At 39.3% G+C, this 19279-nt stretch overlaps 1 protein-coding gene across 4 annotated transcripts in view; it reads right to left on the bottom strand.

The window, feature by feature from the left end:
- KIAA1328 (KIAA1328 ortholog) overlaps positions 1 to 19279 on the bottom strand; it is a 173677-nt gene that overhangs the window by 45978 nt on the left and 108420 nt on the right. For all 4 annotated transcript variants that reach the window (XM_030511642.1, XM_030511644.2, XM_030511643.1 and 1 more), the window contains 2 exons: positions 12730 to 13415; positions 9829 to 9924 (listed from right to left, as the gene is read on the bottom strand). In XM_030511642.1, coding sequence (XP_030367502.1) covers positions 9829 to 9924; positions 12730 to 13415 — 782 coding nt within the window. The remainder of the gene's footprint in view (positions 1 to 9828; positions 9925 to 12729; positions 13416 to 19279) is intronic.

Genomic DNA, 19279 nt, shown 5'->3' with positions numbered 1-19279 from the left:
CTGGGTCACTGACAGCTCCTCTGGTATCAGGGAACACCTTTCATAAATGCATCAAATTCCGTAACAAACACAATGAGAGGTTTTATCTGTTCTGTTCTTCTGAGGCTGCTCTCCTTGAATGTGATTGTCTAATGATTACTGAAACCAATGTGGGAGCACCCTTACGGGACCCTTTTTTTTTCATGAAAATTCTGTCCTCTTATTTTAAGCACAAATTACTATTGGCTTGTAGGGTTATATAGGCATGTTTCTGTCAAAGTCTTACAAATCCTAGGACTAATGAATCTGAAGACTAATGCTTTTCTTATTCCAAAAAGAATCAAAGGCTCGGGGTGTTGGCACGGGCTAAGCCCAGGTACAAGGCACATGATACCAGCATGCCTCCTGGCACCACACTGGCTCCCCAGCCAAATACAAACCTGACATGGGTTTTTGTTTCTTGTTTTATAATGATCAAAAACAATGACATGCTAGAATATAGCCAGGTCTGCAACTATAAATATACATGGCATCCTAAATGCTCATATACTAGGGTCTTTTAAAATGGTGTCATGCATTATCCCTCTTCTGTTGGAAACACCCCTCCTGATGCATCTTTACACTTCATCAGCCTTTTTTCCCTGATTAAATCATATCTGCAGGACATAGTCACTCTATGATTAAGGAGTATATTAATGATTTACTACTACACTAGTACTCATGTTTATTATATTGCTTAGTAAAATGAAAACACTGAGATTGTTTATTGATTTGCTTTAAAAAAAGATCTTATAGCCCAAAAAGAAGTAAATAAAGAAGTTAGACTGCGGACTTTGCTCAAATTAGTGGATTACCATACCCAACAGATGTAGAAGTGACAAAGTAGCTCTTGATAAAGATTTAAAATATCACTTCTGGCCACTTCCACTGCTTTAAATCCACTGAAATTACATATTTCACAGAGCATGTTTGATGCTAGTGACTGAAAAAATCAGGTATTTATGGCTAGTGCAATACAGATCTAGACTCCTAACTGATGGTATACAACTCTAAAAACCAGGGCCTGGGCCCCACAAAACACAACACACTAAAGATTTCCTTTCACTGCATGGATTTTATGTGAATGTGACAGCACCACTGAGTATTGACTCAACCAGGATGTTTATGGAACAGTTTTAACATGTTTTTGTACTCTTATATTCAGGAAATAAAGAGACATAATAGAACTGAAACCAGACAGAAAACCGCCTCGCTAAGCGGCACGTATCAGTGAGATACATACTGACACGCTCTGATACCCAGTATCAAGGGACGCTACAAAGGGAAGAAATCCTGGCATGAGGCTGTACGCAGTGAAGGTGTGGGCTCTTGTCCAGACCCTGTCCTGCCAGTTACCTGCCCCAGACACTGTATGTGACAAATACACCATGTACTTTTGTTAGTCCAGACACAAGAAATTCTTCCCATCTTAGATCTATGGCTACTGATTAGGTCTTGGAAATCTACTTTTGTACCAGTTTGTTATAACCTGTTTGGAAATGCCTGTCCAACGCTGTTGTCACTAGTGCCGCTTTGACGCTGTGACATGGGTTTAGAGGCTTGCATTATTTGTGTTGCCAAACCACCTCAGCCCTACTGAGTACAGCCAGTATGTAAATTCAGCCCACCTCTCAGAGGCATGTTTTTCTCAAAAAGCATACAAGATGTAGATGGAGGTTAAGGGAGCACAAAGTTAAAAAGGAAAAAAGGATTAACTACACATCAATCAAACAGAAGGGCAGGTAGTTACACAAAGAGATGAAGCCTGGCACTATTGACATAGGTGCTTGCATTGGCACTATTGACATAGTGAGATACTTCCATATTGTCTTATTTCAAACTCTTGTGCGCTAGAAACCATATGTAAACTTCTCAACACAGAAGAGCTGATGATTTGTCACTGCAGTCGAGTTATAATACTTTCTCCCTAGATCACTGGTGATACTTTTTTGATTAGGATTTATCTTTAGGTAGACTTACCAAGCAGAGACCATCCTTGCGGTCAGTCAAAAGAGATGCATTAGTTTGAAACTCATCAAATTAGGATTGAGGGTAAGAAGGAAAAAAAGCACTCAAACTCTAAAAAAGCTCTGGGAAAAATAGTTTAAAAAAAGGCTCAAAGAGATAAGAAGGGAAACTAGAAAGACATAATCAGAACAGACAGAACAGAGGCAGAAGTCACCATGACATGACTCAGTGGTTGCAAAAGCCAGAAAGAACTAGGGAATGTAGTAGGAGCACAGGGCCGAAAGTTCATGCAGAACCCAACACAGCATTGAGTCCCATGGAGGAGTAAAGGTGCTATAGAAAACAAAATAAGAAACAAAATAAGAAGAACTTTGTGACTTTCTGCAGAGCTCTACAGATTGATATTGTAGACAAGCCTTGAAGGGAGGGTTTCAGAGAAGCAACAGTGGCAAGATCTGGATAAGCAGCCAAGCTACCCATTTGGAAAAATTATTTTGAAGGAGGGGAATGAACATTAAGCAGTCAAAGAACACATTAATTAAGGTGCAAGATGAAGGATTAGATCAAAGAGTGGTGTTTTAACTGTTGACACACTGAAGGCATGTCTTTGCTGCAAAAGAGAAGGAAGCTGCAATAGCTGTCAGCAGGCAAGATGAGTATGGAATAGAATGATCCCGAGGTTATGAGTCTGACTGACAGGGAGGATGTGGCATTATCAAAATCAGAAGTGAAGAGAGATTCAGCAGAAGAAGTAAGGAGTTCTGTTCTGGCCAGATTAGGAACGATCTGAAGGCAAAACAACCGGGATTATGTGTCAGGGAGGCACTCAGATATGCAAGACTAGACGGCACAGAGCAGAGGCTTTAAGAGTTATTGGCAGGGAGATGATAGCCAAATCTGTGTAACTGGATGTTGTCACCCGGGGACATGGGTACAGAAATCTCCAGGCAAATCAAGGAGTGACTAAATCCTTCCCCTGCCACCTCACAGAGGTTTCTACCTAGTTCCAAAAGAAATTACCTAAAATAGTGCTGCAAAAACATGCATGAAAAAACCTGTCTCTCTACAAAATCGAAAGATCATACTGTTTCTAAAATTAGGGCAACCACTAAATGAAAGTTAACCCGAACAATAACTTTAGCTAAACTTCAGGTCACATGCATTTAATATAATGAGATGAAGAATATGAAAAGGCCATTCATAATGGAATTCATCGAGTTAGGAATGCCATGCTTAGCTGCCTTATAACATATAATTAATGATCCTATAAAAATCCAGCAGTATGAACTCTCCCGACTGCCCGCAGAACTGTTCTTTATGCTGGGTAGGGCAAGCAAGCATCTGCTTCCACAAATACTGCCCTTTGAGAAGCTGAAAAGCTTTTTTCCCCTGCTCCATCAGGGACCACACTGCCATTTCCATGACACGCTGAGCTTTGAACCGTTACCCAAATCAGACTATAGCATTTGGCAACCCAGTACACATCTGTCATGATAGACTAGTTATTGGTGAAATGCTAAAGAAAAAGTCATTAACTCTTTTCCATTGCATCTAATACCCCACCTTCCTCTAGATTACTTTTAATCCCCACCAAACCCACTCTCTGTTTACAGTCTTTCAACACAACAGAAAATATATACTGTCTGGAGAGCTTTCTTGCCGTATACCACTCCCTACCATTTGGTACAACAAAAGACATTCTCTCTCCATCAAAAGACCTGATCCCTCCTGAAGCCTTGATGCTCAGATTCAAGGTTAAGGGATTAAGGCCTGAAGCATTGAGTACCAGAGGAAAGGAAGCCAAATATCAAAAGAAACACAAAAATCAATCCTCTTCACCGCAGGAGCAGTGTGAAGAACAAATCAGCTGGGCTGAATCTAAAATTTTCTCTGCATGGCTCTCAAAAATTAGCACTGTTATAAAGGTAATGGGTAGTTCTGCAAAGCCTCAGCACCCATGCAAAGCCACAGAGTTCAGCTCAGCACACCAGTACAGTCTGGGAAGTTTTATGTCAGAATAATTCAGTGGCAAATACCAAAGTCTGAGAAAGTGAGAGCTGGAGAGCGTGTGAGAGCACGCATGCCGTTATCTTTATATGTAAGCCTGTACATCTGCAAGTCGCAGAATCTAATATTTACTGGAGTTTGCCTTTTGCTTCAATTGCGTGCTGAAGTGCAGCCAAGGTCACCACGGGGTGGGGAAGTGGGTTTTAGCTTAGTGCAGCTGTGACCATGGCCAGAACAGCAGGGTACAGAGGATTTCTTGCTCAACTTTGTAATGCCAATAGCTTTTGTTCTTAGTCCTGGCCCATCAGTTCTGATATAAGCTTTTAAATGGCATGAAAGTTGAGCGGGTGGGTTTAAAATCTCATAATTTAAAACTACCTTCCAGAACATTTTGTTTTATAAGATTTTTCTTAACTTTTCCAACTCACAGATTTCTGGGACATATGAATATCTAGATTAAACATCAATTTCTCTTCATCCAGGATTACATATCAAAATAAAAAGTAACAAAACGATCTGTCTGAAAAAGTTATCCACTCCAATTTACGAAAATAGAGTTCAGGTTTTCAAAATTCAATTCAGGCAGTAAACTAACAGTGTCTACATTTTCCTGTAAAGGAGGCATCTGCAAATGACTTGCAAAAATGTCTCTCACTGTCTGCAAGTGTTGGCAAGGAACAAACTCCTTCAGGAGATGCATGAATTTTAAATATTTCAACCCAAAGAAAAAGAATCTCTGAGCATTTTCAGTTCTGATATGTGATTTTGCAGAACCTTACCTATGCACAAGACCGGCAAGAAATGCAATTTTTGTGAAAATACCAAAGCCCTTGAGTTTTATTCACTGATTGCCATCCTACACTTAGCAGTGTTCTAACACCAGAGTTCCCGTGCTTTTTGAAGACCTCACCTACAGGTGGGCTCCATCTGCCTATAGAGATTACTTATGGTACCTCCTGCGTACACCGTATACGTCGTCTCTCAGTAGGCTTCCTGCTCAAGGTTACTTTGGACTATAATGGAAATGATGTAATATTGCTGTGTGTAGCATATATGATCATGAGAACCTACTACCTTCAGAGTCTGCACGTGGCACTAAAGAAGCAAAAACGTACACCTGACTCCAACTATGCTCTCCTGCTAACATCACGACAGACCCTGGCAGCCATCTGTTGGAGGGATGCTGTGCCTATATATAGCCAGACAACGCCACGAGAGAAAGAAAAACTCATTATCTGCACCTAATTCAGCATTTGCGCTACTGGCAGTTCTGCAAGCACTTTTTTTACTGGCCAAACAAGTGTTCGCTCCACAAATATCCTATCTAAAAATGATACAAACTTCAATGTAAAATTATCTGGAACAAGAAAGTAACTTGGGTGTTAAAAGGAGCACTAACAAGTGGGTAAGTGGCTTCCAGCTACACAGATTTTATGGGCCATTTGTAAGCACAGTTGATTTCAGACCGATTTAATGTGCCAGTCTGCCAAAACAGCAAAAAGATGAAAAATAAAAATCCCAGCAAATTGTATTCAATGCATTCCTAAAAGTTGGCCAACTACTAAATAGATCAAGGACATCTCACAGATGAACTGAAGCCTGGGAGGTCTTGGACAACAAGCCACTTATGGTGCTGGTGACTGTTTCTCCTCCAGAGACTCAGGACAAGAGTAACAGGAGGTGACACACGCTGGTATGAAGAACTGGCAACAACATTCCAAATAGGAAATAGAATGGGTGCTACCATTGCCACTGGTTTTTAATTATCAATTCCCTTCAAACACATGAGTAATGGGGACAGTGCAAGTCAGGTCAGAGGTGGCAGAGCTGTGTGACTGCAGTGTGACTGCATGTGATTTTTATTTTACTTTTTAAATTAGTTGGAGGGGGGTATTGTGTGAACAAACTTGGATATGCCTGGGACAGCAGGGGGAGCTGCGAGTCTGCATTCCTCTGTCTAATTGCATTGGATATTTGGACAAAAACACTGAAGTATGCTTGCACATCACACCATAGAAAGATGCCTGAATGTCTAACAAGCCTCAGAAAAAATCGAGTTCATAACAAAGCATTAAACAAGGAGCAAGAGATAATTGTCACCTTCTATCACAAGATAATAAAAATAGTTACACCATAAACATAAAAATCATTTAAAAGACCCCTGACAGCATTCCCTCCTGGAACTATCACCATAGCAATGTGCATTCAAATAGTGGGGGAAAGTACTGCCGAATTCTGCATTTGATATTTTCAACTAACTAAAAATACAAACCGGAAAAAAATATACACGGGTGATACAGAATGAAGCACACGAACATGAAAAAGCCTTCGACGGAATTAAAGGTGGCAAGTTTCACTTGCAAATCTTTAATACTCCTTTAACCAGGTAGCACATTGAAAGAGTGCCTGCAGGTAACTGTAAACCCATCTGATAGCTGCTGTATTCCTGTTTATAATGTTTTGCACAGGTCAGTGTCAAGGTGCAGTGGCAGTGTTGTGTGAAATCTCAGGAAAAGATGCAGGTTAGAGAGAAGGCCAGTAGAAAGCTGTACTGGCAGAGCCGTACAGCAGGGCAAAAAGCAGGGCATCTTGTACGTTAAGATTTAGGCACAAAGCACAACTCTGGGAAGGGGGGCTTGCAAAGTAGCAAACAGCATCTTCTCTAGTTGGTGCTATTAAAAAGGGCTGATTTCCATGACATTCAGATCCATCATTGAGATTAAATAAAGGTGAACAGAGTGGATTGTTTTGATATTCCTCTCCCAGATGCAGACATCAGGAGCACACACAAAAGCAGGTGCCGGGTGTATTGATCCTACTGAATACGCATGGAGTGGGTACTTGAGCATGTACCAAGCATCTGCGTCTGGGAGATGGAAAGCGCTTTGTAAAAGGCTGTTTTATGCTAAACAAATGCATCAGGTTATGTTTTTATTTTGAATATTTTAAAGCGTCTTGCACACTGGGGCAGATTTGAAAAGAAATTATACAGGCAGACAACTTGCCATTAACTGTACAAGTTACTATCTCTATAGCTGAAAATTGGCTGTGGGCTCACTTAGGAGCACTCCAAGCTACTGAAAACCATCCTCAATAAAACCTGCTCTGACTGCCGCACCTTAGAGAACTGGAGATCCTGCATCTGAAGACTCTTCTGGTCCCACACGCTGGCCCAGCTGCAGCAAGCAAAGGGACAGACACATTTCTTCCCAACAGCTCCTCAACATACCCAGCAGGGAAGTGACAAATTCAACACTTGCAAATACTGCAAATTCATATCAGGATCATCCAAAGAGGCTGAGATGGACAATGCTAGCTGACTTTGATAATGAAAAAAACATAATGGCACATTCAGAAAAGCAAATGAAACAGGCATCTGTTAGGAAATTCGGCTATGCTTTGTAGTAGTCCCTAAGATAAAAGTTCCCTTTTTCACAGACAATGACCAAATTCTGTACCAGAAATCAACCTCTGTATTGTATTTGTTTGTGGAATCTTTTTTCCCCTTTTTCAAGGAGGGAAAAAATTAATCCCTACAGGAGATGACAAGATGCCTTTTAAAGTACGTATCTCATTTCTGACTACAATTACCTTTCAATACCCTGGCACAGCTGCACACTCCTATTTGCTTTTTGTTTTTCATTAAGGGCTCCTCTATTATTTCTACCCATCCTATAGCATTTATGCCTGGCAGTGATGCACATTCCCTTGCCTACAATTCTTCCCACAGATAGCAGAGAATAAATTGCAATTAGATTTTCGTAATTGTAGATAATTAACTCAAAATGAGCTGTTAATTATAAAAAACCCTATGTTTTTCAGTTCTTGATTATATTATTTATTTTACTTCTAAACTCCAGTATCTCACTTCAGCAAGTTTAGTATTTTAAAGGACTTTCACCATTTCCTTTAAAATACCAGGATAATTTTAAGTGAAGATCGGCTTATTTGAAGACTGAAATCAAGTTTCATGCTGTGAGGTTTGCTAGAGGAGCTCTTATGTGTGAACTGGAAGTCAGAGAAGGCTGGTTTTCTATTAGCGTTCTGATAGCGTTTGCTGTAACAAGAACCATTTGGCAGGTCAATTAAAAAACAAATAACAACTAAAAATATAATAATAATAAACCCTCCAAAAGACACTGTTAAAAACAAAAGATGTACTCCTACCAGTTCTTCCTCCTTCTAAGCTCAAGCCACACACTTGCACACTCTCCCTCGATACTGAAGAAAACACTTACATATTCAAATGCATAAAAGAGACAAATGTACTTGTCTTCCGTAGCCTCTTTCAGCCTTACATTAGAGTAAATTATTTAGGGAGCATTCATCTGGTAACCTTTGCAAAACTGAAGATGGCATACAGGAAGAAAAACTTCCAAGTGTTTTGCTGCCAAACTTCAGAACCAGCTGGCATGGCAACTTGAGACTGCACGAACACATACTCACTTTGAAAAATTACAGTAAATTAAACCAGGGGAATGAAGAGAGGGTGGGGAACCTTTTGAAATCTGGAACTCTCATTTTGTTAATGGCACAGGTTTTCCTCATCTCCCCTGCTTAGGATATGTAGATTTCTGCAGGTTTTTGGTAAACTGTTGCCAAGAAGCCCTACAGATGTTCTAGGTTACATTTTTCCTCCAAGGCACTTAATGCTACTGCATTTTAAACATACCAGTGATCACACTTTGATCACTTCAGTCTGTGTGAAAACAAAACAATAAAGCATCAGAATGTAAGGAGGATATGCCAGTAACTCACAGCAGCCAAACACCTGGTTAAGCAGTGAAGTATTCCAAGGGCTAACAACTCCTGTTGTTACGGAGAAAGAGTCTTATCCCTTTTCAGTGAAGAGGGATCTCAAGAAATAAAATAAAATCAGTATCACATGATTTAAAAAAAGGAAAAAGAAAAAAAAGAAAGCAATGGATGCTTAGTTTATAAATAAATTAACAGCTCTTCCAGCATTCTCCTAATGGAGAGAAAAGCTTATTATTTTGAAGTCCCTAAAGAAGGGGCCATTCAAAGGACAGCTGTTCATCTTGTCCACCTGAGGATATTTTGGTCAAACGAACACCTATAGTTAAAGCATGAGATGTTATAGTTAAAGCAAGATGATGTTACTTCTTGAGCAAGGGAGAAAACCCCTGTCGAATCCACAGTTTTTATTTGTTGCTTTTCTAATAAGCCTGAATATTCTTCCAGTGTTAACAGGAAATGGATGGGACAGAAAGAAAACACAATAATGTATTGATTAAAGTTTTAAATAGCATGCAAAATTGAGATAAAGAGCTAGAAACTGGCTTAACTCTAATTCCAGTCATTGCAGTGGTAGTTTGCTGTGATCACACTGAGTTGCAGAGGTGCAACTCAGCATTGTTTGAAAAACGAGTAACTGTAACCAAGTATAAAGGATCATTTTTATCTGGGAGTTAAAGGGTAATGTATTTTTTACAGCAGGTCCAAATCCAAACTAAAGAGATGTTCTGATCTTAATTGAAAAAAATAACAGGCAGTACCTAGAACAAAGAACAAAAGCTAAGATTTTGTGAAAACTCCATTTTGCACTGGGCTAGGTTAGCGTCCTTAAGAGATGACACACGAGACCTCTACAGACCTCTACAGAGAGTCAATCCCTAAACTTTGAGTAGTAACAGGTCAGCATAACTACTGAGTTGACTCATAAAATGCAACAGCCAATGAATTTTACCCTTCCTGCAGAAAAAAGCTTCTAATCTGAAACAAACACATGAACAAATACACTTGGCAGCCAACAGCACCACTGTCAAGAAGATATACTGACACTGTGAAGTACTTAGAAGTGAAAAGAGAAATTACCTTAGCCCCATGCTCTTGCTGTTCATCATTACAGCAAGTTCTCCAGGTGCTTCATCAATGGGCGCATCTTCTGAAACACGTACGTGGCCTCTAAACCTGAAAAAGCAGAGTTAGCTGTTTCTGCAGATGGTCAAATCATCACACCAGAAACTCGCCACGAAAAGGTGAGTTGTGTGCCTGCAAATAGAGCACTTCATCACATTAAACGCATCTTTTGTGACTGTTTGCACACTTTCAAATACATTTTTGTATTGGAAGGTTGACTTATGTCCAGTGCCTTTGCTTCTAAGGGTTACCATTGGGAAAAAGACTAGAAAAAATTCATTTACTGATTTCCAAGGACCAGCTTCCTTAAGAAAATGGTCAGAGTATCCAGTAACAAACATCCCTGTTGGGCTCAGTTTATAGCTCCAGCTGCACCAGAGCTCAAAGGCATCCTGTGTAAACTGAATAAATTCATTTGAGATGGTTGTGTCTCCTGAAACCAAGTGCCCACACATGATGCTCCATCTTTACAAGATTACCCCACCTTTTTCTTTCTCTCCAATGAAGATAGAAAAATCAACAGTAGAGGTATTTCTCTCTTTTTATTTGAATAACATTCCTGTTTCCAGGATCTGGAATTATTGTTTCCATAATTGTCTACTCTGGTGTGGCTGGCATCACACGGAGTTGCTGAACTGCCCCTTTCCCAGCACACACACCATTTTTGACAGCTGAGCAACTATTTCATGTAGAGAGAAACTGAAAACTCAAAGCACTATGCTTACTTGAGGCTAAATAGGGAAATGTGGGAAATTAAAATGCAGTTATGACGCAGTGTGGCCAAAAAAAGGATCAGTTTGTATTTCTGCTAAAAAAGCAGAAGAGTTAATAGCTAATAATTACAAATGGTCAGACCTTTACTTGTCATTCAATGACAATACTTTCAGCAGCTCAGAATGGACCTAACCAGCACTGTACCCATGCAGAAGGACAGACAAAAATAAACACTATCTGGAAACGGATTTTTGTTGTAACATTTTTTTAAACTGTCATGATATTAAGGCATGAACTAGGTTAGAGCCTCCTGACAATGAAGCAAAGGGTATTTGAGCTTAGCTAAACAAATTCTTATTGTTTGTGGTATATAAAATTACCCTGTTATCGAGTTACGCACCTAGAACTGAAACAGAACTATGATGCCCAAGAGATTTACTTGTAAATATCAACCATTTAATTCTAAAGACACTGAATATTTTCAAGAGCAAGTGTGCTATATTCTAGATGCTCTTCTTAGACTGAATATGGCAAACGTGCTTTCATCTGCACCTCTGAAGAGAGATCACAAAAATACTGAATCCTCAGATTCATCATATATGATTTTCTTTCACAGAATTCTTTTAGGTAACTAGAGCTATGTAAATCTTGAAGTTTTTTTCGGGGGGTGGGGTGGGGAAAGGGTAAAATAGGCATAATGGCATTAACAAGCACATCATCATAGATATCTATCGTAAATCCATTTTTTTCTGGACTCAAATGCTGAAAAATATCCATCAGAAACAAAACCACCAAAAACCTCAGTCTGTATGTCCTTCATATTCCACTTGTTTTTCATTAGACAGATGCATGCATAGAATTAAGGTATTTGATGATTAAGAATCCATCTGTTCCTACTTAATTCTCACCTGAAGTCATAATCCTTTTTTTGTAACCTCAGTCATTTTCAACACACAAGATTGTGATTGCCTTTAAGACATGTATTTTTAAAGCCATATAAAGACCTTATTTTCAATGTAAGCCACAATCCAAGACAACAAAAAAAAAAACCAACCCACCTAATTTTCAGCATTCTCTGTCATAGTTTGAAAAGTAATCAGGGGGCTGGGATTAAGAAGAAAAAGTGATATATTCCTCCATGGTGGTTATAATAGTTGAATGTACGAAGTGGGTCATGTAACGCAGACTCTCATGGGATGTTGTCAGCAGTTGCCATATTAACAGTATCAAAATAAGCATCCCTGTGAAACCCTCCTATAGCTTCTTCCAAAAGACTGCTAGAGTTTTCCCCACTTCTTTCCCTTCCTAATGCTGAAATGCTAGTACACAACTGAGTTAGACTGGCTTATTCAACTTGCTTTAAGCTGTTCCCTTTAACTCATCCTCTCCACTCTAGTAAAGTGATACCAGTAAACTAGTTTCTCCCTCTTTCCCAGAGACTCAATTTACATTGTCAGTAAGATGTTACCTCACCTCTGCAACTAGCTCATGGGCCTTTCAAGCCACATCCCGTATTTCCAGGGTTGTTACCTTTCCCTTCTTCTAGTTTCAATCATGTATTGTGCCTCAGCCTTGACATTCTCCCTTCCACAAACATCACTGGAAAGAAAACGTCCTTGCTACACAGAGCTTCATTCCATTTCCATATATATATTTCACATATACATAAAATTATCTCCTTTTCTGTAAAATACACTTTGCCCAGTCCCTGCCTAGGAAGATGAAATACTTCAAAATTGACCTCTCCAAAGAAAGAAGGGGAAATGCCACATCTGTCCTCCACGCCCACACTGCTCTCTTGCCAAATGTCTGTATTCCTTCAATATCTGCACTAAGATCAACCTCTCATTTTCTTCTGCTGCTTCACTTTCCCTACCTAGTCTTTTAGCACTGCTTTTCTTGCACCTTTCTTTCTACCCCCTACTGTTTCTCTCTGCTGCTTTCCACAGCTGTCATGCTGTTTCCCAACGCTACATGCTAACACACTAGTAAGTCTACTCTCCTCTAAATCACAGTTAGAGAGAATTTGTGCTACAGGTCTTACTTATTTTATCAGTTCCATTCTCTCACTTTAATTAACTATGGCGCGTGTTTCATTAGGAATTTTAGAAATTTGTTATAAATTAGGAATTTCAAAATCACCTGTTATAATCCACACGGGACTGGTGTAGCTGCTGCTGTTTCAGGAGCAGTTTTGCTTCTTGCTCAGCCAATAAATGTTGGAGTCGTTCCTTTTCAATTTCCAGCTCCATTTTCTGCAGAAGCAGCTTCTGCCTTCTTTCTTCATACAACCTTTTAGCGTTCTCTGTTTCTTTAGGCCTTGAGTCCACACTGTCATTCAGCCCAGAAACTTGAGAGTGCCTAGAATCATCACAGGTGTTGTGAACTGGTCCTGAGTGTTTTCTAAGTACCCGGCTGACCTGGTGGCTCTCCTGCATGCTCCCTGAGCATCCTCCATGTCTGCAGGCACAACCCTGACTGACTTGTTGAGGGCATGTGGTCTGAAATTCATTTGCTTTCTGGTCCACCTCCTGAGGTGGTTTTACATGGCGAGGGCTCCTCTGCTTCGCTGGGGAAATCATGTTGTTACACTTCCTGTGCAAGCCATTTTCTACCGGATATTCCTTCAGAGACTCCTGATGGTTGTAGTGCATTTCAGTCCCATAATCGTGGTTATTTCTGCAAGGCTGAGGCGCTGCAACACGGGCTGGGCTTCCAGCCTTTGATGCTTTACTGTTCTTATACAAAGTTTGAGATCCCTTAATACCCAAGTAGGAACCATCCAGTTCCAAAGATGGTTGCTGGCATAAGCTCTTTTTACTGGATACCTGCAATAAGAGAAACAATTTCCTGTGAATTACCAAAATTTACCTCTGCTCATTAATTTCACTTGGTAAATGTGTTCTCTCAGAAATAACCTGCTGCATCATGCAGATGGACATACAGCCAAACCCGAGAAAATGTTTATCAGAAGACAGACACGAATCTGCTATCAAATCTACATTTCATTCCATCTACACAATTGTAATAAATGTAAAACTACTGCCTGCAGGATCTTCAGCATAAAATGAGTCACTTCAGAGTATCAAGTAGTTGTGAGCATCTAGGGTTACATAAAATCAACTTGAAGAGTGGCAAAAAACATTAAATGTTAAGGTTTGAAAATGTTTAATTTTGAATACTGAGCCAAAAAATCCATTCAGCCACTATAAATACTCTTTGATTGGCCATTACACAGCAGGAGATTTGATGTAAAACATTTCACCTTGCACTGAATGGGATATTACTTACCGCTGGAAATTTGATGAGAGTTTCTGAAATATCTTTACAGAAACACAGATAAAAACCAACTACTTTCTGTAAAAAATGGTTGTACATCGAAAGCTGTCATTTAAATACAAAACATGTTTAAGTTCAGCTATAAATGTAAGTGATTTTTCAATTAAGCTGGGCAAGTGATTATACTCTGATAAAACTCTGAAGAAAGAAAGCAACTGTAATTCACATTTGTCAACCCAGTGCAAGCAAATTCTAGTCGTTTTGTTATACTTACAGATATTATGTAAGAGACATCAAAATCCTACTTACATCCCCGAGTATCTTTGCACTATGGTTCATGTAGGCAGTTAAACATTTGAGTTTTCATGCACATCAGAACAGCAGTGAATCAGGTACTCACATTTCTTTTGCTAGACTTGTGCATTAATTTCAATAACGTACCAAATTTAAACTCCTCCAGCCTTTGGGACCTTTCACAAAGATCTAATTCTTTTAATTACAGAAGACAGGTTTGTTAAAGATAACAAAACCGCTGCAGTGAAAGTGGTTTAGCAGGGAAATTTGGTATCCACTGGTGGAAAGAAAGGTCTTATTTGCACTCTGTCCACGCTTACAATAGACAGGTATTACCACATAGAGCGGAAGACAGTCAGCAAGCCTCAAAACACTAGGACTTAGGAATGCAAGCAAGCGTCCAGCGATGATTAGAAGAGAGATATAATCTAAATCTATGCAGTGTTTATATGTATAATTTAAATTATTTTTTATAAATAAACAAAATACCAAATATACTCTGCTGCCCTTCAAGACAACCAATTACAAGTTTCTTGTAGACTTCACAGAATGTAAATTAACGTGGATTAGCACCTGAATACTGATATTTTATTATTTCCAGTTTTGTGGCTACAAATATATCCTCCCTGCCATGTGATTGAAAGCCAAGGATGCCACAGTTTGCTTAAAGAGCCCAGTGAGTTGGAGGCATTTGCATTAATGTCAGTGCTAAATGTCTGAGCAAAGTCTGGTGCTTGGACTGGGTGAAAAGTGCAGGACATTAAAATATTCTAAAGTCAGAGGGGCTGGCAGGGCAACTGAGCAGAACAAGACGGAGTTTGGTTATTTATTATTTGTAGCATGCCATCCTTGTCTGCAGTATTTTGTAGACAAATAAAGGCTACAAAACTGTTTTAATCTAAATTAGACAATGCATAAAGGGATGAGCAGTAACAGGAAAAAATACTACAAAAAAGGGAAAGTAAGAGATTCCCATGGTTATGTGTTGTCTCTCATTTCATACCTCACCTGCTTCTGTTAATGAAACATTTATAGCACCAACAGAGAAAAGCTTTCAAAATGGCCAGTTTCCCAGCCTCCAAGACAGCCGAAGGTGGCAGACCTGGAGGTATTCTTAGAGGATCCTACCACAGCTGGCAGCTTAGGGTGGTCTACAGAAAGCATACACCTATCCTTCTGGAGCCCATAAACAGAAGTAACATGGAGAAAAAGAGAGAAGACTCTAAAGATGAAACAACCGAGAAATTCTGGATTTTAGCAGTTTGGTTTATTGACTGAAGAGACAAAAGAATGTTAAGAAAGCTAAGCACACAAACGAAGATGGTACAAAATAATCATCAGTAGCAGGTTTAAGAATAAAGGTCCACATCGCAAATTAACTTCATGGCTGAGACTCTATTAAGAGCCCCTGAAGGCCCTAAAAGAGAGGTACCAGTTAGCATTTGTTGACCTTGGCCACCATTAAATCTGCCCTGATGGTCTCAGAAATGGCATTGACATTTAAAGACTTCATAACAAGGCAGAGAAACTTTAATGTTATTTCACAGTTACAATATGTTTGCAGGGGGGAAAAATTCTCATTAATGTCATTGAATGCGAGTGGGGTTTTTTTATTCCTTTGAGGGAGATCATGTTAGGCAGAAGACTAAGTTCCAGCATGCCTTTGACAGCTACTCAGTACTTTGCAGGGTGTAACCCCCCCAAAAAGACGTAACTATTGGTAGTCAGAAGACAGTCAACAACTTTTTTAGGAATTTGTGTTTTTCTGTTAATGCTTTAACTGAAAAGTACAGCTGGATGGTAACAGTGCCAGAGAAAAGGGACTTTTACACTTATGAGGGATCAGATGAGACAAGAGCATGCCATGGCAGACCTGTAAGATGCAGACCAGGTGAAGGGGAAAGAAGATCAAAAAAAGGAAAAAAAATAAAAATCCAAACACCCATCTATTACCATAAGTCTGAAGACACACAAGCATAAGGAATTGGGTAATTTTGCAAGATGAGTTTAAGAAAGATAATGCCTACGGGACACATGGAAACCATGACGGACCATGATGGAACAGCTGTGCCTTCCCCTCCACGGAGCTCTTCCAGGCTTGCTGTACGGTATTTAAAGATCCAACTTCTTTTAACTGAGGCTTAAACAAACAAACAAACTCAGAGTGCTCCTTGCAACATATGGAGTTAATAAGACTTGATCAGATGTGAAAGTCTTGCATGGAAACAAGGAGATATTAAAAAATAGTTCAAATAATCTTCAGGGGGGTTTAAAAACAAAGGCACGTGGGGAGCTCTTTACTGCAGAAATCTTTACTGCAATCCCAGTAATTTTTGCTCAGGGATTCAGAGCAGAGCTTAAACAAACATCCAGTCCTTAAAACTTCCTACAAACAGACAAACAGCACACCAGTTTTATGCACACAGCATTATAATCTGTGCAAATTCTTCTTAAATGCAACTTGTGTGCTCTGCAGTGTTAATTCACAGCACTGGCAGAGGAGACGCATTTACAGATTGACTCCAGCACACAGGGCTTTGTACTGCAAGAGATGAACTAGTAACTGATCAGATCTTACAATCTTAACACAGGCAAGGTCCTGACAGACTTCACTTGTAGCTCTGCATGTACAAAACATGTTTAAGAAACAGCCCAAAATCATTACGTTGAAAAGTCTTGCACTCTGAAGACAAAAGCTAGGGTTCTAGCAAAATACAGTGCTGTTACTGTGAACAGCAAAATTCCTACAAATGTTAACAGCGTGAGAGTTTAACCCATAGCACCTGGGTTTGCAGTTTGTAGCTAAAATATATTTGAATAAAAAAGACAATGAACTAAAATTGTTCTCAATTGTATCTGTAAAACACTTCTCTAACCTAGGTTTTCAGCTCTGACATTTCTTTTAGTGGGGTAGAAACAGAGGGAGGAACATGCAGGTTCAGAACCAGTCCATTGTGCTGGTCTGAGCATGGACCCTGGAGGAAGCCAAGAATGAATAGAAGCAAAAACCAGAGGAGAAATACAGAGAATTAAAGATATTTAAAGATGATGCAAAAACTTCTAAATGGACAAATGAGAAGCTATCATACACAAGGGCACCTTAAAGAGCACCAAGAGCACGTATCTCTAGACTCTTCACCAGCTTCATTTCTTTTCCTTGGACAGGCTCCAGCAAAATTTATTAGGAAAAATGTCTTCACCGAAAGGGTTGTCAAGCACTGTAAGAGGCTGTACAGGGAAGCGGTGGAGTCACCATCCCTGGAGGTATTTAAACGATGTGTAGATGCAGGACTTACTGACACGGTTTAGTGGTAGACTTGGCAGCGCTGGCTTAACAGTTGGTCTCAATGATCTTAAAGGTCTTTTCAAACCTAAGTGGTTCTACGATCCTATTAGTGACCTAGCTCACTCACTCACTAGGGTATACATCACCTGGAACTCAGTCTCTACTCTGCATTGCTGATGTATGGGTCTCATATGGATAAAGCCTGGCTTTCGGTTTGCAGGTCTATCGACAGTATAAGCACTTGCTCTTGTCAGTAGAATGAGGAGAATATATTATAAATAAGCTCAGGTAGAATATCGGGGCAACAGAAATGCCATTTTAAGAACAATTATTTCAAATGATAGGACTATTTGAAGTTCATTACGAGTGATTAAGGAGCTATTCTTTCCAAGAGTCTGTAAGAATTTATCAAGGAGAATATAAAAGGTAAAGATTTTGAAGTAAATTAGTAAGACCCACTGAAGTCTATCAATTATATTTTTTTAAATCACATAATCCTTTATTAAAATCTCTACCATAAGTAACCTAACATCATTACAAAGTGCTCACATAACAGTTCGGCAACTGTCTCTGTCAGTATCTAAGATAAATACAGTAGATAACTTGGATGGTGAGCTGACCATTTTTCAAGCAAGAAAGAAGGCACCATTTTCTGTAGAAATTATGTATAGCTATGATTGCCATATTCCACTGAATAAAACAAGCGGTCTCAATTCGAAGAATCAGTATCTGAATGACAGTCACAAGCCTGTATTTTTCCTGTAAAAATCAACTGAACTCAATATAGTGAACAGGTGTAGCAAATAATAAAAAAAAGAAATAATAGAATAGGTTCACATCACAAAAAAGTGAATCTATAGCTGTGAGCTGACAGCACAGGAACACCTCCTGTGTTTGTGTTGCCTTCAGTTTTTTTCCTCCTCTTTGTTAAGAGGGTTTGAGCCGGAATGCCAGGTGCACAAAAAACCTGCAGTCAAAGTGGCATGTGAGCATTTGCTGGCACTCAGCTTTAAGTGTATATTTTGCATTAATAAACATGCCACCCTTCTTCTGCAGCTACAAAAATATTGTAGATAATCTCTAACAAATGCTTCCATTTCAGATCAGCAACCTGTTTTTACCCTGGCTGATAAGGCAGTCATTAATAATACAGTGCTCCAAGAAAACTAAAGCGAGGAGCCTGTACGTTGAGTCTTAAAGTCACTGTGAGCAGAATGCCCATTAAGCCCAAACACTACCTACATATGGAAATGCAATACATGACCACTAAAATTAAGCAAACATGTTTGCTTTCCAAAAGAAAACTGTATCGTTCCTGTTTGCACTATAGAAAAATGCCAATATACTAATGTTGACAGCACCAGGTCTAACTATTAACATTCAATGTGCTGCCAACATTATAAAAATGAAAAATCACAATTTTCTGACTTCAATTTTTTACTTCTGCCCTTTATTTTACTGAAGAATCAGTAGTTCAAGACCTAGATAAATATTTCAAAAACTATACTATTTGTGAGCAGAGCAGGTCACTACCATTTCCCAGTGCATTTGGAGTTCATGTGAAATAAGGGCAGAAGAGTGATGAGCTGCATTTTTAACATGGGCATACACAGAATAGTTGTCTAGCTGATAGAGAATGTGTAATGCAACATCTGCACGGTACGCCTTGCCAAAGCCCATCCCAAATAAATGTAGTGCATTCTCCCTAGTGCAATTAACTCTCGTACTCTGGCAGGTTTTGCTAGAAGATCATCAAGGTAGATTACCTTCCAGCATATGAACTAAATACTTACAGGTGTTATATCATCAGTTATTACTTACAAACTTCTGCAT

Source organism: Strigops habroptila, chromosome Z (assembly GCF_004027225.2).
Source record: "Strigops habroptila isolate Jane chromosome Z, bStrHab1.2.pri, whole genome shotgun sequence".
NCBI classification, from domain to species: domain Eukaryota; kingdom Metazoa; phylum Chordata; class Aves; order Psittaciformes; family Psittacidae; genus Strigops; species Strigops habroptila.
Note: the sequence above shows the minus strand (reverse complement) of the source record. Positions and strands in the feature narration are given on the sequence as shown.